The sequence below is a fragment of the Strix aluco genome, chromosome 5 (genome assembly GCF_031877795.1).
Source record: "Strix aluco isolate bStrAlu1 chromosome 5, bStrAlu1.hap1, whole genome shotgun sequence".
NCBI lineage: Eukaryota > Metazoa > Chordata > Aves > Strigiformes > Strigidae > Strix > Strix aluco.
In genome coordinates this window covers 30,228,827-30,256,770 of record NC_133935.1, presented here as the reverse complement: position 1 = coordinate 30,256,770, position 27,944 = coordinate 30,228,827, and the positions used below count along the sequence as shown (strand labels likewise).

Genomic DNA, 27,944 nt, shown 5'->3' with positions numbered 1-27,944 from the left:
ATTAACATCTTTTTTAAACTCAGAAAAGGGAACAAGAAACCCCAGATGGGTTCCTGCCTTCCCTCAGTCCCACTGCACATGCAGAAGGAAACTTATGTCAAGAGCACCTCTTGGTGGTGTGAGAGGACATCAAAGCAGCAACAGATCTGTATGTGCTCAGTTAGGGGTTATGGGCCCATTTCCTGCGGTTTCCTTCCTTGCCTGCAGCAGGTATAACCAAGAGGTTTTAATGTAGCAGGTGCCAGTTGTTCTCAGAGTGATTACAATATGTGTTATTTTAATGTAATATCCCATTTTTATTAATTTAAATATGATGGAAAGAAACACCCTAAAAGCCTTTATGGAGATCCCTATCATACCTCTACAGAGGCACTAGTGGAGAAGAGATGTTCATAGATTCACAGCACAGACCTATGACTTGGATGAGAACTGACTATCCATAGAAGTAGCAGGCAATTACCCTCCAAAAAGTAATTTGCCCAGAAGTGGGCTGGAAATATACATTCTTGCCAGGACTTCCACAGCTCATTGTTGGCCATACAGTACTACAGTGTCTTTGACATGGGGCTCACCTGGACATCGAGTCTCAACAACAGTTCCTCCACTCCGACCAATTTTAACTTGTCTTCTTCTTCCCCAGTCCCTTTCATGCTGCCAGTCCCACAAGCCCATATGCCAGACTACAAGGACAAAAGCACACACTGACATTCAGCAGGTCAATGGTCCTTGTCCATCCCTGCCACTAGGTTCTACTGTGCCACTGGTCAGTTTTCCATCCAGTCTCCTTTAGCCTGAATCCCATCCCTAGCCCCAGTATCCTCACATGACTGTTACTCTGTCCCAGGTAAGACTCAATATATTCTCCAGCTCTCCCCAGCTCTTTTCCCCTCAGTTCCCATCCTTCCTACCCCAGGGTGTTCACTCTCTGTTCTCCCCATCCTGATACTCCCCAGGCACATGAGGGTTATTGTAAACCTTCAGAGAAAAGATCTGGTGAAAATGGAACTGTTCCTTTGGAGAAGCTGATTCCAAATGCGGTTTCAACAATGCCCAGAAAGGAGTTAGTTTCCTGATTGCCTGTCCCAGGTTGCATGCCCAACCTAGAGCTCCCTGAATCCCTAGGAACTCTACCAGCTCCAGCTCCCTGGGCCCTCACTTGTCACCCAAATGTCTCCCACAGAGCTCTCAATGTGTCCAATTGTCCAGGGAGCTGTAATAGTTTTTCTCCACCCATCGGTCATATTCTCTAGGGCCAGATATACCTGCCTTCTCTTCTGACTGAGTCCCTATATTCTGCGCCTGCCTGCCCTTCCCATTTCCTGCTGCTGCTCTCCCTGTAACAGCCTTTGTCACTCTCCCTTCTGTTCTTCTCTGACCTGTATTCCTATGGCCTGTTCCTGCTCTCACTTGCAGAGGAGTCAGTGGGTTTCCTTCCTCCCCCTTCCCTACCACCCACAGAGGGAACACCTAGTACAGATGGTCACTTTGTGCTTCTGAAATAGCTGCAAGACTTGAAAATGTTCCACAGTTGAAGGTTTCTGGGTTGCAGCCAGTTCTGAGTGATGGATGGGAGAGCTCTCCTCCTGAGCAGGTCAGTTGCAACGGACTCCTATGGCTGCAGCAGCACAAAGGTCACCAACCTTTGGAGAAACAATTTCCATCAGAGTTCCTTCCTTCAGGAACATCCCAGCTGAAAACCCACTGTTCTTGGTCTAACTGACCTCCTGACAAAGGCTGGAAACTCTCATTAATTCTGTGTCACCACACCCCTTTTTCTATAATATGCATCTCCTGCGCATCCACTCATCAGTTCAGACTGGAGCACACAGATGTGCACACATACGCCCTTTTCCAGGCTTAGTGTTACATGGAAGGAGAGGGAAGGAAGAGGAGGCAAACCCTCATTTTGAGAAGGGAAAGGAAGGAATAGAGCATCCTGGGATCTTTCTGCTCCTTGTCTCTTCTTTCTTAGGGTGATTGCTTCCTTCTTCTCCTTGCTGCTTAGCTCTAAAATTCTTTTATCTATCTTCTGAGTACAATGAGGATAGGCTGAGAGAGTTGGGGTTGTTTAGCCTGGAGAAGGATGCGGGGAAGCCTTACTGGGACCTTTCCATACATAAAGGGGACTTATAAGAAAAATAAGGACAGACTTTTTAGTAGGGTCTGTAGCAATAGGATGTGGGTTATGGGTTTAAACTAGAAGACTAGATATAAGGAAGCAATTTTTTACAATGAGGTTGGTGAAACCCTGGGACATGTTGCCCAGAGAGGTGGTAGATGCCCTACCCGTGGAAACATTCAAGGTCAGGTTGGACAGGGCTCTGAGCAACCTGATCTAGTTGCAGATGTTCCTGATCATTGCAGGGGGGTTGGACTTCATGACCTTTAAGGGTTCCTTCCAATTCAAACTATTCTATGGTTCTGTGACAAGATGGAAGATGTCTGGCAGCATCTCCCACTGGCTGCTTTTGCACAAAAGTAAGGGAGAGGGTTGATAGGGAGAAGCTGGTTTGCAGGGGCTCCTCTCACCCACCAGTCTTGGCTCTCATTGTACTGGCATGGGAGACAAAACAGTTCATTGCATTCCTTGATGCATTTGCTTCACTTCATGGTCAACACACAGGTTCACAAAATACTTCTTTGTACTAGTAATCTGGGCAGGTGGGGAAGTGAGGCAGGACCTTATCACCACAGGAGAGAAGGGATAGAGCAGCCATGGAGTGGCTGTTGCTTCCTAGAGGCTGCTTAACTTACTTGTTCAGCCTTCACAGAAAACACTGTTCCTTGTGATGTTTCATATTCATTGCCCCACATCACCCCACTACTCCCATTTCAGATTCCCTTCCCTGCTTAAACCTCCTCCCAAGTTTGGATGATAAAGTAGGGAGGAGGAAATCCACTTTCTCACCCCACTTCTAACCCTTGTTCACCTCGCCTGTAAAAGCAGTTGGATGCCCCCAGCCATTCGCTGGGATGGGGTGGGAAGGGAGTGGGTGAGACACGCAGGGAGAAAAAAAAAATTACAGCAGTCATCATCCCAACCATGAAGTCATGTAGGCCCCGCCTTCAGCTAACGGCCTCAACCGCAGAGCTGCTGCTGAGATGGGAGTGGAGGAGGGACCTGAGGGTGATAGTAAAGTTCCCTCTTCCACTTCCTCCCTCCCTGCAACCTGCTGCTCACTGCAGCACAAGGGTTGATACCCAAATTTGCTTGTCTCTCCCTGCTGTTTGCCTTGGCCTGACTTTCCTTTGCCCCGGGCGCTGTCCTCCACCACGGGTCCAGGGACATGCAAGCCATCAAGTGTGTCGTGGTGGGAGACGGGTAGGTACCCTGCTGGTTTGCTGCGGATATGGGGAGGGAGGGGCAGTGACAAGGGGCAAGAAAGAAGGCTGCTTGGTGAAACTTCCCCAGCTTTGCTTCTGACCTCCTGCAGACTGCGTTCCCTCTCTCACTCACTCTTCCCTCCTCAGGGCAAGGGACCTTCTTCTGGGAAGGGTGTGGAAGAGGGCATTTTGAAGGGCATCTGCAAAAGGGGCTTGAAAAGTGGAGCAGGTCTGTCCACACACAGGAGGTGGTTGTGTTGCTGCCAGATTCAACCTGTAGGCAGAGTCAGATTTAAAACCTGAGAGGCACAAGCACTCTTCTGCAGGTGAATGGCTCCTTGAAAGCCATCTGCTTGCTGGGACTGACTGGGAGAGGGCACAGCACTATGGTCCTGATGAGATGTCTGCCAGTATCTCTGTGTTCAGCTTTTCTCAGTACATCATCTCCGTATCGGGGTGCGGGAGAGACTCTTTGGCAAGGGGTTTCTCTGGACACAAGGAGAAGGAGCTCTTTCCACTGAGATAGGCACAAGTATATGCCACTTTGGGAGTGGGAGGTAACACAACCATGCCTCCACAGCATGATGGCGGCACTGCCCATGTCCCCCGTTCCCTGGAAATGGTCTGATCTAAGCCACCAATAAGTGAAGCAGTCACTACTGCTGGAGGTGGGAGGGGTGGGGTGGACAGGGCCTCTTCTTGCCCTGTGGGATGAGTAGATGCAAGGGAGGGAGGGGAGGAGAGTCCACATTTAGCTCGGAGTAGGTTAATTCATTTCCCAGCTAGGAGACTGTTATCTGGGGCAGCTATCAGGTAGCAGATGAAGAGACATATGCAGCAGCCCTGCTTCTCAGTCACTTCCTCCTTCAAAACTTGCCTGGGGAAGAAGACATCTGCACACGTAACAGTACATGTTAGACATTCTCAGGGGATGGGGCAAGGGGACAGGGAGAAACACAAAGAAGGACAGAGCCCCACATAAACACCTCTACCTCTAAGAAAAGTCCCCTGAAGGCTGCAAGCTAGAGTTGGATGAACAACTCCACTGGGCATTTTTCTGTTGCCCTGTTAATCCCCCAGTTTCCCCCTCACACATTGCACCAACTCTGTAGCCATCCCTCAAGGCAGCATTCCCCTTATATCATGGCTAACCCCACAACACATCCTGCTCTCAACCCCTCTGACCACAACTCCTCTTAAATGTCTTCTGTGCCGTTATTTTCCTTCTCTGTACACTGCATGGCCTCTCTCACCATCTTGCAACACAGCGCTCCAATAGTCTTCCCATCGCTCTGAGCTCTTAGTTCACCACCCTTCACCTCCCTCCCAGCCACACCAGCCATGTCACCCTCGCTTGTGCAACCTTACCGACCACAGGACCTTTTGCTGTCACTCAGCTAAGCCCCTCATGTTTCCCCATAGCTCTTCTGGCCCCACAGCCTCCTCTATCACACATCACTGACCTCTTAACACTCCCTGAGTTCAGTCCCAGGAACCTGCAAGTGCCACTAACCTCACCTCTTCTCTCAATAACTTTGTTGTAACTTTCACTCTTTTGCCGACCCTTTGTGCTCCTCTCTATTCAACCACACTAATTCAAAACTATCCCCACTTCCATGACTGACCCACCCACAGTCCCATAGATCCCCATAGCCATTATCGGTAGAGCTTCAGGAAGCCTCCATGACCCTCCCTCACTATCTCTATGATAAGAGGGAAACAAAGGAGCTGGGAAAAGAGAAGGGACTGAGAGGAGGATCTAAGAAAGGGAGGTGGCAGAAGGAAGAAACCAGTGTCAGAGCATGCAGAAGAGCTCAGTTTCCTCCTCGGCTGCCCCACAGTGCAGTGACCAAGGCAGGTGCCTCGTGATCAGGGTGAAGATGCCAGCTCTGCTTGTCAAGGGCACACAAAAAGGCAGGTATGCAGTGATGCATCAGGGTATTTAGCAGGTACAGCTGAGATGGTTGGAGTTCCCCAGCAATGGGACTCCAGTATTTCCCCTAGAAAAGACATCTTCCTCACCCTGTGGCTGTGCTTGCAGGCTGAGGAGGCAGGTTGCTCTCATCATCTCCATTATTACACATGCTGTAACTGAAACGTGGCCAGACTTTCCCAAGCCACACAGACCTCAGCAATAACAGTCCAGCAGGAGAAGGATTCTTCTTCCCACGCCTGTTATGGCTACTGTATTTTCTTCCAGTTTCTTTCCACTTCTTTCCCTCACCACAGGCTTCACCTTCTCCTCCCCTTGATGGCCTTACTGCCCCCTTTCTTACCTCCTTCACACCAATGCCCTCACTCAGTCTGGGCTGTGCTCCTGTGTTGGCTTATTTGCACTCCACCCTGCTGCAGCGTGGGTGTGGGGGAAGCTGAGGAGAGACAAAGCACCAGCTTCTAGCTCAGAAACACCACCAGCAGCCTCGAGCAGCCACAGGGAGAGGCACCTTGCTGGATGCTTACAGCTCTCTCTGTGGGTGATGCTGCAGCTTACCACAGACCGGTAAGACTGAAAGGTGTTGTGGCTAAGTCAAGAAGAGGTGCCATCAGGCCCTACCCACAGCAGCTGTAGAAGCAGGCAGGAGTGCCTGTGTTCAGGGTCTGTAGCTGGCTGGGCAGCTTGGTCATGGCACTCCCGCACCAAATCAGTCCACCCTGGCTGTGAGCATACAGCACTGTGCACGTGCTGTAAAATGGGCTCTCATCTCCATCTCAGAGTGGATGCATTTTAGCTGAGTGATCTCTGTACCAGACCATAAAAACAAGCCTTCATGCTCAAAGACAACAAACATTTCTGGGTGACATCCTGTCTTTCTTCCTGCCAGTTGTCTAACCTATGGTTATGCGCTGTCTGGTTCTGTGAATGTGTTTCTGCTTCCAGGGGTCTCCTGAAAGGGCTAGCTTAGAGGTGTGGAAGGATTGCCCATCTCCATCTCACCCTAGCAAGACTGCCTGCAGTACTATGACTTTGTGCTATTTTTTCTTTCTCTTCCAGAGCCGTGGGGAAAACCTGTCTCCTTATCAGCTACACCACCAATGCCTTCCCAGGAGAATACATCCCCACTGTGTGAGTAATGCATAAACAGGTCCTGGGGTGGGTGGGAGGCATGGAAAGCAGGATGCAAAGTGGTGCAGAAACCCCTCATTCTGCACTCTGAAGGCAGGGTCGCAATCTCCATGCCAGCAGAGGAAGGGCTGCCAAACCAGCGAAGGTGCCTCTATGCTTCAGATCTGTCACTTTTCACCAGAACCGCAAGTGGCCTTATAAAACCCTTGTATAAATGAGATATTTGGGAGACACAAACCAACTCGCGGTTCTATCTGCCAGCTAAGTTTACAAGTAGCAGATGAGGTCCTGATAGGCAAAACAACCAGACTAGAAAAACTGGGCCAGATCCAAGAGAAGGCAGTTGGATGGACAGGGGTCCCCACTTTCCTCCTTGCCCAAGGCACCCACTGTCACTGGAGCAGGCACTGATAACCCTGATGGTAAGAGTGCAGAATTCAGCTCAATGCTGGAGTAGAAGCACTATGCAATCCAGCAGACGTATGCATGAGGCTGGGACAGACCTGCAAGCTGTAGGAATAAGGAGCAAGCTTAGGGTTGCTTTAGTTTGAGCGGTCAATGCATTTGTCTCCCCACAGTGCAAGGAGATATGCTTGGGGATGCGCACCACACGCACTCATACCACACCACTGGGATTATACTGTCCCTGAGGTGAGAAAAGGAGCTAGGCACAGTGTGTCAGACTGCCAGCTGAGGTTCGGATTCCTTGGGAAGGACGGGTGCAGGAAAACCTGAGACTCACTTTTTTCTCAGGACCAATGTGCAACAGACATTGCAAACAATGGCTGTGCCAGCAAGAACCCATCTTTTCTCAGATGCTGGTTTGTGGAAGGGCACCACCTCTTCCTAGTGTGTAGCCATGAAGTGGCTATGCATTTTGTGTGTCACACACCATTTCTCCTCCTGTCTGAGGCCTGTGTCTGGAAACGTGAAAGGGATGCCATTTTGTGCTACTGAACTGCATGACTTATCTTACAATGGTGGCATATGCTGTGAACACATTCACAAGGTCTTTGTGTTGGTTCCTTCCTATCACTGATTTCCCTCACCTTAGCTTGAAAAAAAAATGTACCAAAAGGAACATAAATTCTCCCCCTCATCCTAGAAATAAAATTCTCTAGGATGAGTGGGAGAACATCTCTATTGATTTAATATCCTTTTTTCCACTAAGTCTTTACTCCCAAGCATGCAATCCTGACAGCTGTTCTCAAATATTTCATGCTGGGTTGTCAAAGAGTAAGGGGACACACCTTGACATATTGGCCTCAGTTCCAGCACAGGTGTTGAGGAATGCAGGACTCTGGGGGACCTACAGAGACATGGGTTCTTCTTCTTCACTTTTAAGAAGAAAGATGGGTTTTAGAGCACAAAAGACAGACAAGAGCTTGGCTAGAGCAGACACAGTTGTAGGAAGGATGCTGGGGAAAGAAGGGCTTATGGATCTGCATGCAAGGTTACAAAGGTGGAGCTGCAGCCAAGGCACCTATCCAGCACAGATGGGTGATGGGGAGGAGGTTGATGCTGAATGGGAAGTCCATAAGGTTGAAGTTCACAGGAAACCAGAATCACCCAAGTGAGCTGAGAAGAGGAATCACTACCCTTTGTTCCTGGGTGCACCTAGTAAATCCCATGTACGCTATTGGAAGAGGTGTCTCTTCTCCTGTTTGAGCCATGGCCTGTGTCTCTGAATTTCAGGTTTGATAACTATTCCGCCAATGTGATGGTTGACAGCAAACCTGTAAATCTGGGGTTATGGGATACTGCTGGACAAGAGGATTATGACAGGCTGAGGCCACTTTCTTACCCTCAGACGGTGGGTCACACTCCATGCCCCTCCTCCCTTGTTCCTCCCTCAGATATGCCTCTGTCCCCTGCTGCAAAAATCAACATTTGCCATAAAACAGTGACAGGACTGTTCCTGTCTCTCTGTGCCCTTTTCTGAGAATACCTGATATACAAGTGCCTTGAAAAGCTAAAGGTAAAAGACATCTAAGGGTATTTTGGAGCCTTTATCTAAACTTCATTACTGGTATAACTTAGCAAGAAAACTGAGATCTTCAATGCTACTTATGAGCCCAGCTGAAGATACTTATAAGACCAGCTGGCACTGATTTCAGTGTGGGGCGGATGCCTTACACAGCTCTGGTAAAAACCCCTCCTTTTGCAAAATTAAAGTGGCTCAGGGAATTTAGGAGCTGAGGCAGGAGCTTCTTACATTTCTGTGAACCCCATTATTCTGGCTTCTGCCTTTTAAAAGAGATCTGATAGGTGGACACATGTATTTGATCTGCTGATGCCTCAACTAAGCCCAAGCCTCTAGCAGAACAAATGGATGTGTCAGATACTGCATTCACCAGTTTTTTTACTATGTTGACAGAGTAATTTCAGGGTTTAAAGATTACCTTCCCTGGAGGATGTTGATCCAAGCAGTCTCTTGGCAAGCTCAGAAAGACTCTGATGCCTCAGGCTTTGGTCTGAAGATTGCCATTGCAGCCAAAAGGACTAGGAATTGAGGGCACTATTTGTTTCAGCTAGATTCAGCCACTTGAAAGTCAGACACCTGGTACAAGCTGTTTGCCCTAGGCTCCTTCTACAGTCAGTGCAAGCAACAACATGCTTTCACCCACCCTGGGACACATCCCAAGGATATGTGGGGGAACTGTTCTCCAAGGTTTTTGCCTCTGATAGTTGTAGAAGTATGGAAATGGATAGGCTGGGCCTGACACCCTTGTTTTAGCTAGGTGAAATTGGATGAAATAATTTTAACCCTGAAGAGCTGGTTTTATTTAGTTTTGTTTTGTTTTTAATGGAAGGCTAAATTCTGCCATGCCCAGGAGAAGTGTTTAGGTGAATAAGCGAAACTCATTTGCATCCTGCCTGTGCACTTTTTGGACTGAGCCCAGCTCTGTCTCAACAGCAGGCAGGCAAAATTATTCTGGCCTGAAAGCTCTCTGGTGTTCTGTGAGAAATGAGGAGGATGCTGTCAAGCCGTTTCCCATGAGGATGAGTGTGTACCGCAAAAACCCCATCCTCATAGTTAAACGTGTGGCTCTTCTGATAATGGTGGCTATGGTTACCGTGAGTCGGGGAGGAAATATCCTTCTCTCCTCTAGAGGCAATTAGCAGCAGTCAGGACTGTGTTATGTTGTGAGAGACAGCTTTCCCTAACATGACCCTCTGCTGCAGAGGGAGGATCCTGCCCACCCAGCTCTTCTCTTCCCTCCTTGCCTCCTGTCATGAAATCCCATGCTCTCATCCTAACTATGCACCATGGTTGTATGCCTACAGGATGTCTTCCTGATCTGCTTCTCCCTTGTCAGCCCAGCATCCTACGAAAATGTCCGTGCTAAGGTGAGACAAAGTATCCTGGTCCATCAGGGGTTGAGAAGGGTGAGATTGATGGTGGTCTTGCAAAAAGACTGACTTCAGGTGGAGACTGCTAATAGCACATCTAGATTCAGAGAGGTAATATCTTTTTTGTGTCAGTCAGAAGGAATGAAATATCAGCCTCCTTCAGATGTCTTTTCTGGGTCATCTCAAAGAAGGTGGCCAGCCCTATTGAAGGGCTAGTATTCATCTTGCTGGCCTATTGAGCTGTGACACCACAGGCTTATATTCTGATGGCATCTTTCAGCCAAGACTATTGCAGCAGAGGCACACAGGACCAGTCCATAGGGTATGAGAAGCAGGTACCCACAGCCTTTGGATGGGAACTGAGGGAAGAAGGGAGAGATTGATGGAGAGGAGAACAGCATAGTATTTCCTTCCTATCACTTCCAGGATTTTGCCTGAGGACCCAGCAGCAAGAGCTGGCCTGGACTAGGCTATAGTGCCCAACACTGGATGGAAGGGCTGTAAGGAAGGACAGGGCATTAGCTGTCTTGCTGATGTTTTTTCAGGGGTCCCTCTGTTTCCCTTGTGCATGCCCATATGTGTGACATCTTCTCACATCTTTGCCATTTTGCTCCTTTGCTAGTGGTACCCTGAGGTGCGGCATCACTGCCCTAGCACTCCCATCATCCTTGTGGGCACAAAGCTGGATCTTCGTGATGACAAGGACACCCTTGAGAAGCTGAAGGAGAAGAAGCTATCCCCAATTACATATCCTCAGGGCCTTGCTCTGGCCAAGGAAATTGGTATGTGCTTGGGGCAGCATCTTGGACTTACTGAAAGGAGAGAGGCAGAGATAAGGGCTTCCCCTCAACCTAATGAGGCTTTCATGGAGGTATCTCACAGTGGTATCTCTGAGGGACACAGGGAGACACATCAAGGATCATGGGACAAGATGCACTTCAGGAGACTCAGGAAGGAGATCTGCTCCTTGAGGAAGCCTCAACCCCTCAGCCCTCTGTTTTCTGCCTCTCTCTGGCTGCCATCCTACACACAAATATACACTTGCACATTCCCCTCCCCTTTTACTCTGCTATTTCTATCTGGGCCAATATTTTTTGTGAAAGCTGCAGCTGCTGTGTGGGCAGAGGCCTCTACTCCACATCCGGAAAGAGGCGGAAGAGTGAGTTTTCTAACATCTCTCAGGAAGAGTTGCAACTGCAGCTTCCTGTCCCTGCCTCTGACTACTGGCGCTTATACATGCAACCCTGAGTATGCATGTCTTACCCCACCATTCATCTCAGGGGCATCAGCTCTCTCCTGTATTTCAGGACATGCACAAATAACTGTTCCAGATAACCTCTCTTCTCAGATGCAGCACGCAGAGATAGCAGAAAGGGTGGGAAACACAGCTTGAGGGAGAAGCTTTCAAGTGGGACCTTGGAGGAGAGGGTGTCTGGCCAGGATAACATAGCCAGCCTCATGCGATGGCTCTGCTCTGCCTACAGGGATGGAGAATAGGCAAACCCTGGTCTTGTACAGCTGGCAAGCTTTGCCCTGAAGTCAAGACTGCCTGAGTGAGTGAGTGAAGTGTGTCCTGACAATGCTTAATGGCTTTGGTCACTTGAGCCGTGTTTATTCAATTCAGGCAAGAGCCAGATGCCTTGCTTTCCAGAAAAAGGTCTCTCAGAATTTGGGGGTACAGAGTCCTAAAAGGGAGGTGCCATGTGATTTGAGATGCAACCAGAGGTGCTTGAGGCCAGGCATTCTGAATGACACTGGAGAATGAGCCTGAGTAGACTCGAGACCTCATCTCAAGACGAGACTCAGGGGGTGTTTAGGTGGTCTGTATGTGCCTCAGGACACTGTAAAAAAAAAAAAACAGGTGTTGTGGCTGTGAAGTGATGTGAGCCAGAAATGTGTTGATGACACAGGCACATGCATTTCTTTCTGCTTGATGGGATCTGTGGTATTCCTCCTGCGTGTTTCTTTTCTGACCACCCCTGGCAGCAGACTCCTGGGTACCCCCACTGTCTATGCCAGTTCCCTTCCACCCCATTGCAGCACCTGCTTTCCTTCCAACAGACTCCGTGAAATACCTTGAATGCTCAGCTTTGACACAGCGCGGCCTCAAGACGGTGTTTGATGAGGCCATCCGAGCAGTCCTCTGTCCGCAACCCACCCGGACAAAGAAACGTGCATGCAGCCTTCTGTAAGAGAGTAAGTCTGAAAGGGATCCCTGGGAGCGACACCAGTGGCACTTTCCTGCTCCTGAACCCAGATAATCAGAGCCACTGGGTTCCTACAACCTGCTGTGCCTGGTGGGATGGGTCACCCTCAAAGATAGAGGGAGACAACAGACCTGCTTGAGGAAAGGACAGGGCATTGTATGATGGACCACACAGACCCCTGAACCACTTCCCTCTCCTTGCTGCTTGCCCATGGGCAGGTTTGACCCCATCTCCTGGTGCTGGGTGGCCCATGATTTTCCACCTCTGTCCTCACAGAGAAGAACTGTCTGTCACCTTCTGCCACAGATGGAACTGCATCCAGGCTGCCCTAGGGATGACCTGCTGTGAGAGGTGTGAACCTGCAGCCTTTGCCTATAGAACACACACAAAAAAAGCTGTTCCTTACTCATGTCAGTTGCCCAATGGCCCTATGTCTTACCAGGTCCTGCTCACCTCAAGGAGGGGTTTGTGTTGCTGTTCATTGGCAGGCAGCAGCTTCTCCCCCAGGACTCCTTTACTCCTCATGTTGTCCCCACCTGCCCTTCCCCATCAACGCAAGGCAGCAGAGGGAGGAGAGAAGCTTTAGGATGAGAGGTAAATCTGGCCAGAGCCTGAGAAGAGAGAAGAGTGAGAGCTTTCTAGCTGGGACCCTGCCCCTTTGTTCTCCCATCACCACCAGGGCAGAGGGAGGGGGAGCAGGAAAATAGCCAAGTTGGTTTCACAAAGTCTGTCGTGTTTTTGGCTACAGATCCCGGCCCCGTCCTGATGCCAGGCTCTGCCCAGCACACAGGAGAGCGCGATGGCTCCAGTACCCTGGAGCTCAGTACCTTGTGGCAGTCACTGCGCTTTTTACTTCTGCTGGCTTGAAAGACTGTTGTGGGTCTGCAGCACTGGCTTGTCCATTTGCACAACTTCCCCACACTCACCCCACCCCAGCTGCCCCTTCCCTTCCTCACTGACCCCCGAGGTTACAACGTAGTAAATAAGACCCAATAAAAAGACCATAAATTCTTGCCATGTCCATGATGTGTTGCACCTCAGTGGGACAAAGCCCTGAAGCAGTGAGCAATGGGATGGCCAGGGTGGAGGCACCTGCCAGCTGTGACTCTCTTTTGGCAGTGACAACCCAGGCAGCACCACACTGAGCTTGGTGCTGGGGAGCCCCAGTCGCTATAGGATGACAAAACAAGGCCTGATTCATGCACCGAGTTGCTAAATTCTCAGCTGAGCCCCACCCTCATTCCTCAGTAAAGTGCAAATATCGTGTGCCAGCCAAAGGCAGCAGGGTGATTACACCTTGGCTTTTGCCCTTTCTCTTATCAGCCTCCATGTGTTCAAAAGAAAAGTTGCCTCCCCTCCAAGACACACAGAGGATGAGATGCAGACTTTGGGAGAGGACACCCTGGCCCAGACTCCTCTCCGTGAGGACTGCCTCTACAGGTTGCTGGGGACACCCTTCCACCAAAACATTTCTGCATTAACTCTCCTAAGCTCACATCACACGCAGTTGTGTTGGTACCGTCACTCACTCACGCTGCCAGGCACAGACAGACAGAGAACACGAAGGGGGAGGGCAGGGGAAAAAAAAAAAAGAGCAAGGAATGAGTCACCAGTCCAGACAAATTGCCTCCAAGTCACTAAAATTAAGCTGAAGAGAGTGGTCCCTATGGTACTATGGATCTGGCAGCTGTGAGCACCTGCCTTCCTGATGCACTGCAGAGACTTGAGAGTAAGAAGTGTTACAGGGCAGCTGCTATTGCCACTGCTTGTGGGAGGGAGAAGGGTTCAGGGTGCAATGACTGGTACTGCAAAATCCTGCAGTCCTAGGAGGGCACTGTGGAATTGAGCCAGTTTACTACTCCCCGATGCAGCACGACTTCTGAGTTTCAAAGACTGCTTCCTGAACATGTGTTTCCTGCACATGAGTAGTGTCAGCAACAACCTGCCACACTGATGTCCTTGATGTACCCTGCTGTGAGGGAAATTTCTGCAAATTCAATTCATGGTCAGATCTGAGTAAGGCAGTTAGTTCAGTGATGTGACATGTTATCCACTGATAATGTCCAGAGCAAACCCAGAGGACATCCTGTGGCACCAAGTTCCATAAATGTCTGCATTGCACATGGGCTGCCGGATGGATTGCCCAAGTCTCATCCAAAGGTAATGTAAATTGTGTCAACATAAGTCCAGAAGAGCAGAAATGAAATCTCTGGTGTGGACATATACCTGTGGAAGAGCAAGGGACACAAGGCCCTTGAGACTGGGATCTAGCCTTCTTTAAACATCCTAAACATTACCCAAACCAATGATTTCCCAGTGGATTATTACTTCCTCCCCAGTTTTCAAGCCTTGGCTTTTACCTTCTCAGTCTGCCCTGTCCCCTGTACTTACAGCAATGCAGAGAGGAGAGGCTTACCATGGGAACGAAACAAAATTGATGTATTTGCCTGTTCTGTTAAAGGGTAAAGTAATTTGGCAGAAAATAAACCCCCTTGCATTCCAGCTTATCCTCAGATGGCAGAGGGGCTGGGGCTGCTAGGTTTAGATTCTGAGTGATATCCAGTTTGTCACTATTGGTCTGGTCACGTTCAACTTATTGAACTATCATGATTACGGATGCACTAACAGCACACTGCACTTTCAGCTTAGTCGTGCTCCATGAACTCACACAGCCAGATTTAGAGAGTCTGGTGGCGCCCGATGAGAAACTTTTGTGGCTAGCTTAATGAGTAGTGCAGTTTATTAAAGCAACAGAAGTACAGGTTCTTATGGATTGCTGGTAATAAATATACTGTCTGCAAAAGCACATGCAAATATTGAGATTATAAATAATACAGCGTGCAAAATTAAAAAGCAACTCTATATAGAGAGATTTCCAAGTTTTCCGAGCAAGCACTCGGGATAGTCTGGATCTTACCCAAAGTTATCCCTATGGAGGGACAAAGAGAGGTTCAGCCTGTCGACTGATCCCAGGAGTCAGAGGCAGTGTCTTCCCTGACTTGTTCATGATGCTATCTTCCCCCAACATTCTCCCTTTCTCAGGCCATTTTTATGCAATTTTTTATCTTCAAGGTGGAGCTTGAGTGATTCTAGTCACACATACTTTTAGTATGATTGGTGTAAGATTCTCCTGCTTTGCTTTTAAAGGTATAGATTAACAAAAATTCAGGGCGCAAGCTCAGTGAGGGGTGGTCGCACTTCGGAAGAGGGTAGCTTTTGGGATGGAGGTGTATTTTGTCAAAATATGACAGACTACTGACCCAGGGTGGAAAATATGCAGCTTATCAGTACCATAGTACCATGAAGTTCCCATCTCTGCCGTGATTCACAGAGTCTGGCCATAGAACCTTCACACCACTCTACCCTCCATGCTATTTTGCAGGCAGTGTCATCCAGGGAACTACTGTGGAATAGATTCCTTGCATACCAGTTGTGCTCCACCCTGGAAGCTTCTTTGATGTTATGTCTTTCCTTAATGTGTGAACAATGCCGTGCCTTTAATATAGGTTTGATTTCTAAGTCACCTTCAGTAATTATTCCACACTGCCTTCCTGTGGAGGTGCACAGGCTGAGCTCTCCTTCCAACACAATTTGAACAGTGTGCACAACCCTGTTGGAGAGAATGGGGCAGGACTCTGAGCATTGAGGAAGCAAGCTGGAGACCTGGAAGTTGTGATCCCATGACTGTGCTTATGCTAACAAATCCTGCAGGGAGTAGCTGGCCTGGGTAGAGCTCTGCTGTTGCATGGCTCTGTGTTTTCTAAGACACTAGCCTGGGGGCTCCCTGCATGGTGCTGCAGATACCTGCTCTGCCATGACAAAGACAGCCACTGGGTGCTGCCCCCATGCCATTCCTCCCCCAGTGAAGCCTCGTCTCTCCTATGTGTCTCCAGACAGCATTGTGGCCAAGATCAAGGCTAAGGTGTCCTGACAGCTTTGAAGCCCTATACTGCCTTCACCTGTTCACCTTTGAGCAGCACTGGCTGGACATAAAATTGCTCGAGCAGGTTTGGAAGGCCAGGTTTTAGACCCTGGCTATGTTCTTCTCGCAGAGATACTCCCTACTTCTGTGAAGGCTGGAATTGGCCCTAGGAGCTCAAATGATCATAACAGCAGTGCCAAATGTCAACAGCTGGGTGACAACACAGCACAAGGAGTCACTGATGTTGGCTGCAGGGCAGGGAAAGGGCTGAGGTCTACAGGGAAGCACTTTGAGCAGGGCATGGGATGGGAAAATCCTAATTTCCTTCCTGGGAGAACTGCTCACACAAAGGAGCTTAATTTCTTGCCCTGCCCCATTTCTTCTGGGTCCACTCCTTGCAGCAGAGATGAAATCTGGTAGGAGAGTTTGGAGCTGTTGAACTGGACCTTTTTCCCAAAGAGGATGTAAAAGACATGAGATCGTGCATGGAGCCAGGGGAGGGAGATAGTTGAGACAGACAGCCCCCCAGTTAGCCCATCTGCCCTCAGCTCCATCCATCTGGAGGTGCTCGTAGGGCAGAACAGAAGGGAGAAGGGTCTGTGTGCTCAGCATCCACCCCGGTTTCTCAGCATCTTGCCAGCCAGAAGGCTTTGCCGTGTCCCTGCAGCTCTGAGCAGCACCAATCCCGCCTGCAAGATCTTCGGAACAGGGAGACCCTCTCCTGTGCGCCCATGGGCATTCACAGGGCGCTTTGCACTGCCACAACTCCCCCCGACTAGGGGAGCCGAGCCGAGTCCCCCCTCCCTCACCACGCCTCTCTCCCACCACAGAGCTGCTCTCTGTATCCCTCTCTTCTTTCTCTCCCTCTCCCCTCCACTGTCCCCAGCTTCTTTCACCGCACTCCCCATTCCTCCATCCTCCCCTCCTCTGTGCTGCCCCTCTCCTGCACCTCTTTCTCCCCCTTTTATTCTCCATCCCGCTCTCTCCCCCCGCTCCTCTCCGTTCTCCTGCCCTATCGTCCATCCCCTCCTTCTTCTTCTCCTTCTCCTGCCGGTGTTTTCGTGCGTGGCGCCCATTGGCTGTCGGCATCCGTGTCCCGGTAGCCGCCACTCCACTCCGTCTGCCCGAGCCCGGCAGACGAGCCCCCTCTCCCGCTGATGGCGAGGGGACCGTGGGGGAGACACTCGCCGACGTGAGGGCGAGGGCCGGCGCATCCCCGGCCGGCCGCCAGCCCCGCCGGCCACCAGCGGGCACGGCAGTGGGCCCCGCTCCCACGGTCACGGAGGGGGCGATGGGCAGGGCCAGGAAGAAGGACTTGCGTCTCCGGTAGTGCGTGATGGGACTCGCTCCCTCCTGGGACCGCTTTGCTCATTTGCTTTTAAGAAAGGGGAAGGGGAAAAACATGACACGGATTCTCCCAGTGGAACAGAGGAAAATGTACATCCCGACGACACGTAAGTACCAGGCGGCTCTGCCCGCTCTTCCCAGATGTCTCCCGCGGGCATGAGTCCATGCAGAAGTTAACTCTGCAGTCCCAGAGAAGGAAACCTGCCGACCCCCCCGCCCCCAACCCCGACCCCTCAACTGTGCCAGCCCAGCCTGGTCCCCATCAGAGAGCTCAGCCCCGAGGTGAGGCAGATGGAATCCTGAGCTGGAGCAGGGCCATGGGAAACAAGGTGGATGGGAGGAGAGGGTGGCAAGAGGGGTTGCAGGTTATTGGACTCTGTGGCCCCTCCCAGCTTCTATTTCTGTTTTGTAACCAGGTCTAGCTTTAGCTTTTAGCATCCACCTCCTCTCATTCAGTGCAGAAATATATCTTCTTCTTTTTTTTTTTTTTTTTTTGTATAGCACCAATTTTACCATCTCTTCCTACCTCTCTGACTTTCTCTTGCTCTCCAGATGTATGGAATAGGCATATTCTGGCAGCACCTGTTAGGGGATCCCAAGCCTCTTGCAACAGGTGCTATCCACATCAGGGACGGACCCCAAGCAGATGCCAACACACTATCAGTCTGAGGCCAAGGTTCCTCAATCAATTCCTACCTATGCAGGTGCTGCCAAAGCAGCCAGCAGAGTGGATCCAACCCAGATGAGGCACTGGTGTTCAGTGGTTGAGCTGCCAAACCAGCCAGAATGTGTGATACGACATTTTGAGATGGTAGGTGGTACATGACAAAGTTAGAATGCTTAAAGACAAAGTTTCTCCACTGCAGCTGTCTGAGCAGCAAAACGAGTTTATAGTGAATCAGTGCTTTGTGTTGTATGCCTTAGCATTTGAGATAGGGCTTTTGGAGCCCTGAAGCTGGGTTTACTGTATTGCTAAACCAGAACCTGAGCAATCAGCTTTGACATCTGGGCCCCAGGCACTTTCCCAAATGCTCTTCAGCCCTAGCATGAGTGTCCCCATCCATATTTGATATTTATAGGTCTCTGTCTCCAAATGATTTTTTTTTGGAAATTCCTTTGCATGCAGGAGAAACATCCAAAGGGATTCCTAACTATGTCCCCACCTTTAAGAGGATCATCTTTTTATGAACATAATGTTCTGGTTTCTACCACCCTTTGCAAGGATCTTTGTCCCCACAGCAGCCACTGCCCTCTTCTTTCCTCCAGCAAGTGACTTGTGTCACTGGAACAGCACTGGAAAAAAATATGAGAAGAAAAATCCTTGAGCTTAGAAACAGAATTTCAAATTACTTCCTACTCTGCCCATTCATTGCAGTCACTCATGATGTGTGGGACAACCCAGTACTGCAGGACCCCAAGAGACAGGCTTCTATCAGGACAGTGTGTCACGGCCCGAGGCACCTGCAAAAAAAGTTTAAACAATTCCAGCTCTTCAAAGCTCATTTAAGTATAGCAGAGAACATTTATGCAACAGCCTGCAGAAATGGCCTTAAGACATAGTTGTCCAATTGTGTTTTTATGGGGCCTGTCAGATGAGGTTCTTTCAGCACAAGATTTGATACATCTGTGGAGTCTGTTAGGTTTGCCTATCTGATATCCAAGGAATACATCTAAAGCTCAGGTCTCCCCTAAGGTTTCCAGAAGTTGGAATGACATCTACAAAAAAGAATAAAATCTGTAATATTAAGACATTTGTGAAGAAAGTTGTGATGCTACAGAGGAACCCACCTGGGAGAAAAGTCTCTGGAGTGTTTCTGGCCTCCGGAAAGTAGCTAATATTAGGAGTCCTTTCCTTTAAGATCCCCAGTTTTATTTCCAGTAATAAAGGAGCTTCAGATCCCTAAGAGATTTGTTGGGATGGGTAAAGGTGAGCCTCAGGGTCCCTGTTCTCTTCCATCAGGTCATCCTCCCTTCCAAGAAGATGACCCTGCCAGTCCACACCTCCAGAAAATTTTGCTAAAGCCTGAGTGATCCTGAAAGCATCACAGATCTCCCCTGCATAAGGTTTTCCAGGGTGTCTCTGGTCTGGAGTACGTGCTGGGCTCTGTATCTCACATATCTGGAGTCCTGAAAAAAGACAAAATGTACATCCTTCCCTTATCTCTCTTCTCTCCCTGCAGCTTCTCACCCAGTGTCAGCAGATAGCTAGTGGTGAATGGAGAGCTTGTTTGTTCAAGGCTTCCTCTGAGTGAGCTGAGTGCTGTTTCCATGCCAAACCCTGATGTGATGGGCAATTGGGCACCTCAGATGAGGAAGGCTGGGACACTGCTTTGGTGTTGCAAACAGCTGGGGCAGGCAGAGCCTCTTCCATTAGCAGTGTGTTGCAGGGTATGGAAGCAGAGAGAGTGAAAACAAGAGAGAAAGAGATGAGAGACATATGGACTGATCCCTCTTGGTGTACCCAGAATAATCTGGCTCTTCCTTTACTCTCAAACTGGCATTACACAAACCAACTACCCTCCAGCTCAGGTGCTGAGCTCAGCCTCTCGGCTTGGATTGAGAGTGGTGGTGCTTTCATTCCTGCTGGTGGGGCTAACAACCCCATGATAATCTGGCCAGCCCAAATAAGAGCTTCAGCAAGCAGAAAGATACTCAGTAAATGGGGGGGCCAGAGTTGGAATGGCACTTTGTCATTGGATGCTCTTCCCCCTTTTGTTCGTAAGGCACCTGCCACTCATAAATGAGAATCAGGCCCCTGGTGACTGTCCTCAGTACTGGAGCCGTTAGCAGAAAATGAGGAATTTCCCTGTCTGCATCCTAGTCTGTGATTCTTTCCCCAGAGGCTCTTTCCCTAGGGGAGAGGATCCATTGACCCACACTAAGCCATGTCCCTGTTTGTCCTTCCACACCCACTATGTCTCCCAGGACTAGATGGGGTCAGTATTGTCCTGCATCTTCCAGCAGCTGCCAGCATCCACAAACTCACCTCGACTTCCCATGTCTGTCCATACCTACACACAGTTAATGTGGTAATTTTATCTGTAGCTTGTTCAGCTGTCATGTCCCCAGTATCAATGGCTTTTTTCTCCTCCTCTCACCTCCAGATTGCTAGCTGATCCTTCAAGGACACTGCCCCCCACCCTCTTCCCTGCCTCTGCTATGGACACTTCCGCTTTCAGCCTCCCCACACCGGCAGTGCTGGAGGAGGGGAATGCCTCTGGCAGCTGGGCAGGCTTCACCACCCCCAACGGCTCCACCACCGCCAGCCCTGGTGTGGTTGTCAGCAGTGTCCTCATACCCCTGGTCTACCTCATTGTCTGCGTGGTGGGGCTGGCTGGGAATTCTCTGGTCATTTATGTGGTCCTGCGGCACTCTGTGAGCGAGTCGGTGACCAATGTCTACATCTTGAACCTGGCCCTAGCTGATGAGCTCTTCATGCTGGGCCTGCCATTCCTGGCTGCACAAAATGCCCTGTCCTACTGGCCATTTGGGTCTTTCATGTGCCGCCTGGTGATGGCTGTGGATGCGATCAACCAGTTCACCAGCATCTTCTGCCTGACGGTGATGAGCGTTGATCGCTACCTGGCCGTGGTCCATCCAGGGAAGTCCTCCAAATGGCGGACAGCACGGGTGGCCAAGGCTGTAAGTGCGACTGTGTGGGTTCTGTCTTCTGTAGTGGTGCTGCCTGTGGTTGTCTTCTCAGACGTCCCTTTAGGGATGAGTACATGCCACATCCAGTGGCCAGAGCCTGCCTCGGTGTGGAGAGCTGGCTTCATCGTCTACACTGCCACCCTGGGCTTCTTTGGGCCACTGCTGGTGATATGTCTCTGCTATCTTCTTATCGTTGTGAAGGTTCGTTCCTCTGGCAGGCGGGTGAGGGCTCTGTCCTCCAAGCACAAGCTTTCAGAGCGTAGAGTGACTCGCATGGTGGTGGCTGTTGTGGCTGTCTTCGTCCTTTGCTGGCTCCCCTTCTATGTCCTCAACATAATCAATGTCGTCTGCCCACTGCCAGAGGAGCCATCCCTCTTTGGTGTCTACTTCCTCGTGGTGGTGCTGCCATATGCCAACAGCTGTGCCAATCCTATCATCTATGGCTTTCTCTCCTACCGCTTCAAGCAGGGCTTCCGGAGGGCCATCTTCAGGCCATCCCGCCGAGTCCAGAGCCAGGAGGTGCCAGCATGCCCCCCAGAGAAGACTGATGATGAAGGGGAAGAGGGTGAGATCAGCAAGATCACCCAGAATGGTAATGACAGGCAGGAGCATCCTCTAAGCAGTGGGGAAGGAGAAAGCAATGAGCAAAAACCGCTCCCTGAGGAGCCTGTGGGATGCGAAAAGAGCAACAAGTTGCACATCAGTTATTTATGATGAAAGGGATGGTACAGGGGAAAGAGACATTGAGGCATGGGATCCCCTTCACCCTCTGTGTTTTTCCGCCTCAAAGGCGATGGGAGGCAATGATAAAAGGGAATATTAAGGCCCAAGACTCTTCTTGAAGATGAAGAGGGCTCCATGAACTTGTGGAAAAAGCAAGGCATTGTTCTCGGCTTTGGAAGGGACACCTGAGGTTTGTGTGGTACCAGGTAAAGGAATGACTGCATCCAGGGAGAGCTGAAGAGGTGATGGGCACTAACAGTATGGAGAGAGCAAGATCAGCCCTAGATTGCATGATCCATCCTTAGATGACCCAACTGTGAAGGGCATCAGCTGCCATCTGACTGTGGCACCTCAAGGAAATCCTCAAATGGCATATACAACAAATAGGCATCCCAGTGCCTTGATTATCTTCCTTATAAACATGAGAAGCAGTTTACCCTAAAAGAAAAACAGGAAGGAAAAAGTGTCTGCAGTGAAGACATACCAGCCAGTTGTATGAATGGCTGACCCTTCTCTAGCTCTCCAATAAGTCTTGGGGACAACTTTCCTACCCATGCTGGTCGTGGCTAGAGACCACTCTGACTGCTTAAAGCCTCCTCTTTCTTTCCAGGGGCCTCATGGACTCTGGGCAGGCTGATGAGACTTACCTGGGAGAGCAAATGGGACATTTCTTTCCTGCACCTTGCATTCTTCAGAGTTTTCCTGGTGCCTCTGTGCCTTGCTGGAAGATGTAACAAGCATACAGAAGAAGACAGAGGCATGGGTTGGAGGCAGGGTTTCTTACAAGCTGAAATGCCCTTTCCCTTTTCCTCTCCCTAAGCCTTATTGTAAATAAACAAAAAGCCTTTGGACTTAAAAGGCCAAATGAACAGAACCATTCTGTGTGTTTAGGGGAGGGGGGTGCTATAGATTTGGCTCTCCTGAGATTACACAATGTCTTTGAGATGAGTTGATCTCTGTATGGGGTAATGTTTGGCTGGTACAGGAGATATAAAGCATGTATCAGTACAGGATGGGGGTAGGGAGCAGAGGGAGGTCAAGGAATCTCCAGCGTGTGAGAACTATGGTTGCAGGGGACTGGGCAATACTAGGAACTAATTTGTGCTGTGGGAAATGGTAGAGAAGAAATGATGAATCACAGAATCACAGAATTGTCTAGGTTGGAAAAGACCTTGAAGATCATCCAGTCCAACCATTAACCCAACACTGACAGTTCCCAACTACACCATATCCCTCAGCGCTATGTCGACCTGACTCTTAAACACCTCCAGGGATGGGGACTCCACCACCTCCCTGGGCAGCCCATTCCAACACCTAACAACCCGTTCTGTAAAGAAATGCTTCCTAATATCCAGTCTAAACTATATATAGAGATAGATAGATATAAATATATATCTCTATATATAAAAATATATATATATAGATAAATAGATATATAAACTAATCTAAATGATGTGTCTGCATGTGTACAAAGGTATGCAAAAGTTTGATCACTGGACTGTATGTGTATGAGAATGGCTGAACAGGATCAGAGATCGAGAAGTCAGGGCTGATGGGAGATGTGCGTGGGTTGGGCACTAATGCTAACCTGTGCGTGGCTGTGGGGTGTGTATAAATGCGTACAAATGTACTCTAAGGGGGTATGCATGTGTGTAAGTGTACATAAACACAGATGAGGAAGTGTGTTTATGTAATTGTGGGATGTTTATGTTCTGTAGGCATGCGAGTATGGAAGTGTGTGCACACATGTGAATGCTTGGATAGGAGTGTGAGAGTATGTGTGTTACTGTGAGTGTTGGATGAGTGCTTGCTTCTGTACATTGGTTGTTGGAGGGAAGTTGTGGGTGGGCCCGTCTGAGTGTGCAGACTAGAGGAACAGCAATGTATGACGGTGGGTGGGATGAAGGTCTCTCTCCCCACTTTGGCTTCACTCCTGCAGGTTCTGCTAAATGTCTGTCCCCACACCTTGAACTTCTCCATGAATGCTGTTGCTAAGCTACAGCCACCAAGAAGACTCTCATACCAGAGCCCTTAGTTATATCTGGGCGGTTTTCTCCGCAAATAATTTTAAGAAATGGGAAGGAGGGACCCATGCCTCCCTAATATTAGGAGATGTTGGAGAAGGCAGTCTGTGGAAGGTCAGTGGCAAGAGATGGCTGGGTGATGGAAAGATGTCTCACAGGTCACTTGAGAGAAGGCCTGAGATGTGAAGGGATGGCATGGGGTCAGATGTGCTGGAACAGAAGACAAAAGCCCTGGACTGGGAAGCAGAACAAGCTGCAGAAGCAGAGGATGATAGGAACAGAACCACTTCATGAGGAAGCAAGAGACAAGGTCATCCAAAGGCAATGTGAGAAGAAGTGAAGGCCTGGCAGGCATAAGGGGAACTGCAATGCAGGGCACTAGAGTTTGGGAAAGGACCATCACAGGGTGTCAGGTGAGGAGACATGTCCTAGCCAGGCCAGAGAGCAGAGGAAGTGTGGGAAGGGACTGCAGACATCACCAGGTAAAAGACATTCAGCTGTGCTCTCAGCCACCTCCCTGGCAGAGAAAGATTGTCCCTATGAATCCTCCAACCTCTTTTTTCCTCTTTGAACCTGTGACGCTAGTGCCAAAGCTGTCCATGCCTGTAGGGTCAGTCCGGGAAGCTGAGCTACCAGCAATACCACACAGCTATTCCTTAGCTCCTCTTACAAAGTGCACTGGCTCAGTCAGACACTGCAGAGTGCAGGCTCAACTCATGGGGAAAAGAAAGTGCTTGATAGCCAGTTTCTATCCTCTGCTATTTCTTCACATCTCCTCCTCCTCCTATCCATGCATCAGCTGCCCATACTGTGGGCCCCAGTGAGAAAACCAGTCAAATTATTCATGGGCATGGGATACACAGTCTGTTGGACTAAAAAAGCCTCTGTGTTTTTTTTTGCTTGGGGAGCTCCTGCAGCATCCACTGGACGAAGCACAATCAAGAAATCCTAGTACAATGAAGATGAACTGCCAAAGCTCCTGCCTCTATACGGGGCAACAAACAGTGAGAAGTTTAAAAGGTCTGGCTACCAAGTGGTCAGATAGATGGACAACACAGCACTTTAAACGGGGGTCTGTGTTGCTCCTCTTGCAGTGAGGAGCAGGGCAAGGTGAATGCTAGGCACCACTGGCACAGCAATCACTGTAGGACAGAGGAGAGATGGTATTAGCTGAGGAACATGTAGCATTGTTCACAGTTGATGACCAGGCACTGAAGAAGGCAGGTGACAGTGAATGAGGACCTTGCAGGAGGCAGCTCAGGTGGGTGGAGGGCAGGTACAGGAAGGGTTTCTTTCTCCACAGAGTGGCTACCCAGCTGCTGTGGAGAGATGGTTGAGTTCCCTGGTTGCCTACACACTTAACAGAGACACTCTCCTTCACCACTGAATCAAGCTGAGACTTCATTTCACACGCCTTTGCAGCTCCATCTGCTGCAAGTCACCACTCAAGAAACTCCACCAACTGGTTGGCTTCTTAAAATACCTACACCTCTGAAGAGCCCAAACACTACAATCCAGTATTAAGCAAGTGCGCCAAGGAGACATCATTTTGATACATGCAGTCTGAGCTCACTAGTGAGGCAGCTCTGCAGGGAAGCCTGCTGGGGAAAACAAAATGTGTTCCAGTGAGACCTGCAAAAAACTGGGGGTCTTTAGTTTAAACAGAAGTTTAAAAGAAAAGGGTCACAAGCATCATATTTTTCTGTCTTGTGTTTTCTTCTCCCCCCTGTGCTGCATCCAGTGTCATTTCAGTGACAAGTTGGGAAAAAAAAAATGGAGATGAATAGAAAATAAGATTGGGGGAGGAAAAAGAGAAGGTATTTTTTGTCCAAAATTCATGAGGAGAAAATGAATGCTACAAAATTCTGCAAACCATCACCATTGATTATAAGGCTGTTTTTCATAGGAAAACATTTTCATTTCATTTTCATTTGGCGTAACAAAAAGTATCTCGCTGCCTCCTGACCCTTGCCCTCTCTCCACAGCTCTGTCTCCCTCCTGGTGAATCCCCAGCTTTTTCTGTGGTAATAGCATTAATCTGACTGACCTTCTGATCCCTCTCCCTCTCCTAACGATGGTGCGATTGACTCTGGGCAACCCGGAGGCCACGGGAACTGTGTGCAGTGGCTAAGCGAAATTCTGGCTGTGTTCAGGGGGATTTGTTCCAATCAGATGTGGAAATGGATTTTTCTATTCTGGGTGCAGAGGCACGGAGATAAAGCTCCATCAAGCCCTGTTGCTGCACAAAAGGTTTTATTCTCGTCACGTAGAGATTGGAGCTGCAAGACTAGAAAGGGCCACAATGATTTCAGCAGCATTGTGCAGTTCCTCTTCCCAGCAAATGCTTGATCATAGATGGGGTGTCAGAGACGTGGAGAGCCCATTCTGCCAGCTGCTCAGAGAGTTCATATGCACATGTCAGAGTGCACAAGAGCAGATATAGAGAGGCATATGTATGTGATGTGTATACATGCACAGAAATGAGTATTGATGTGATTGCATGCGTGTATGTGTGGGCACATGTGACTGTGTGAATGTGTATAAATATATATACATATTCATGTCTGTGGGTGCTTTGATTCAAGTATCTCTACGTGTGCATGAGACCATATGTGGCCACCCACACAGATGCACATGTACCCAGATATACACCTAAGCATGAACGCAAGAACACAACACACGTACACCTTCATACACACAGCCCGGGCATGGGCTAAAACTGGGAGATGACAACTGGACCTTGCAAATGATCCTCCCTGCACAGGGACCCACCATACATGCACACCCAAGCACATTTCTGTCAGCCCAACAGTGGCCAGGGCCAGCTTCAGACCCAGTCCATGTGACCTTTTTGCTCTGCAGTGGATCTTCAGGAGAGAAACTGGAAGGGCAGTGAATGGTAACCGGGGAGGGGTTCCAGCATGGAGAGGCGAGGGTGCATTTCCAGGCTGTTACTAACACAGCCCACACTTAAATGTTATTTGAAACTGTGTTTGTCGTCAGCAGGGCAACACAGCAGCTCAGTTCAGGCAACAGCAAAACTGTCCAGGACACATTCTGCTTCAGGTATTGTATGGGACGGTGGAACAAGAGGGTGTGGGGAGAGGGCAGGAAGCAGTTAATCAGTTGTTGAAATAGGGTAGCCGATAGACAGGGAGATACAAAAATGGGAAACAGGCCCTTGTAAAGATGTTCCTGGCTCTCCCGAGGATTGAACAGAGAATTGAAATGCTTTATCTGCGTGAATGAGTGGAAAATATGCAAATATTTGCTCATGAAAACTTGGTGTTCTTTGCCTTCCCAAGCATAAAATATGCAAACGCCATGCACAATGCAGCCGGCTCGCTCAGATCTCACACTGCATCATGCACAAACACACACACGGAGATACGCGTCACGTCAATGCAGCCAGCTAAAGACACGTGCCTGGGCTGCAGGATGTCCTTCGATACGTGACAAACAGGACCGTGTGTGAAGGAAGTACAGACGCCTTGACTCACAGACCCTGCGCGCACGGGCTGTGCCCCATCACTATTTCCTTCAGCGGTCTTTCACCGGAGCGGCTGCGGACCGGCGGGGGGGGGAGTTTGCAGAGGACGGAGGGCCGTGACCCCCCCGTCCCTGCCTGCCCTCGGCCGCAGGTGGCACCCGTGGGCAGGACAAGGGGGTTGCCCTGCCCTGCCCTGCCCGGCGCTGCCCCGAGCCCCTCCGGGGCGGGCAGGAGGCGACGCGGGGCGCGGCGCGAACGGCAGGGGGCGGGCGGCAACCGGGGACCGGGCCGGGAGGAACGGGGGGAGCCCTGCCCGCCTGTCTCACCTCTGTTCTTTTCTCACCTGGAAACGTCCCCGGTTTGAGGCAGGGCTGTGCTCGGCGGGAGCCTGCAGAATGGCTGGTCCCTGCACACCGCGCGGTGTGCTGCTGAGCGCAGACATAAGGGATTGTCGTCGGGATTCTCGTCGGGACGCCTCTCGGACACCACTGCTTTCCTGGAAATCCCACGTATTCAGCATGCAGGTTGTGGGCCTGGAAATCCACGCAGAGCCCTCTGTTACACCCTCAGAAGCATTGTAGCAGCTGCAAGGCATCATACAGTCGCAACAGAGATCTGTTGCTGTGACAAGCATCGAGCTTTGCTGCACGGGCATCGAACAACACCTGTGCCCCGTGCCTTGGAGAGGGAGGGATCAACATGCTCGTGCTGGATCAGAGGGCCAGAAAACGTGGCAGGACTCTTGTCCTGTTTACTGGTTTTAGGACCAGACACAAGACAGTGCTACCAAGTGATGGTGGAACCTCTCTGTTTCAAACCCCACCAGTGTCAGGCTGGT

At 49.8% G+C, this 27,944-nt stretch overlaps 2 protein-coding genes across 3 annotated transcripts; both read left to right on the top strand.

Moving 5' to 3' along the window:
• The first annotated feature begins 3,126 nt into the window (after positions 1-3,126).
• On the top strand, positions 3,127-14,757 carry RAC2 (Rac family small GTPase 2). 2 transcript variants are annotated; one of them, XM_074826576.1, is made up of 7 exons: positions 3,127-3,322; positions 6,317-6,388; positions 8,084-8,201; positions 9,677-9,739; positions 10,365-10,524; positions 11,804-11,938; positions 13,273-14,757. In XM_074826576.1, exons 1-6 carry the CDS (start codon positions 3,288-3,290, stop codon positions 11,932-11,934), a joined length of 579 nt encoding a protein of 192 aa, XP_074682677.1. In that variant the 5' UTR covers positions 3,127-3,287; the 3' UTR covers positions 11,935-11,938; positions 13,273-14,757. The 2 variants fall into 2 exon arrangements, with proteins under 2 accessions (XP_074682677.1, XP_074682676.1); XM_074826575.1 differs by lacking the exon at positions 13,273-14,757 and adding an exon at positions 12,698-12,962 and having other exon boundaries at positions 3,129-3,322.
• Positions 14,758-20,375: 5,618 nt separating this feature from the next.
• SSTR3 (somatostatin receptor 3) lies at positions 20,376-22,460 on the top strand. The gene has a single exon (XM_074826574.1). The coding sequence runs from the start codon at positions 20,378-20,380 to the stop codon at positions 21,581-21,583; it is 1,206 nt and encodes a 401-aa protein (XP_074682675.1). The 5' UTR covers positions 20,376-20,377; the 3' UTR covers positions 21,584-22,460.
• The last annotated feature ends 5,484 nt before the right edge of the window (positions 22,461-27,944 follow it).

Bases quoted from the DNA above. Each gene is read 5' to 3' on its own strand.
- RAC2 (XM_074826576.1), top strand. From the start codon at position 3,288: ATGCAAGCCATCAAGTGTGTCGTGGTGGGAGACGG. The intron at 3,323-6,316 runs GTAGGTACCCTG...TTTCTCTTCCAG, and splicing joins TGTGTCGTGGTGGGAGACGG to AGCCGTGGGGAAAACCTGTC. The intron at 10,525-11,803 runs GTATGTGCTTGG...TCCTTCCAACAG, and splicing joins TGCTCTGGCCAAGGAAATTG to ACTCCGTGAAATACCTTGAA.
- SSTR3 (XM_074826574.1), top strand. From the start codon at position 20,378: ATGGACACTTCCGCTTTCAGCCTCCCCACACCGGCAGTGCTGGAGGAG.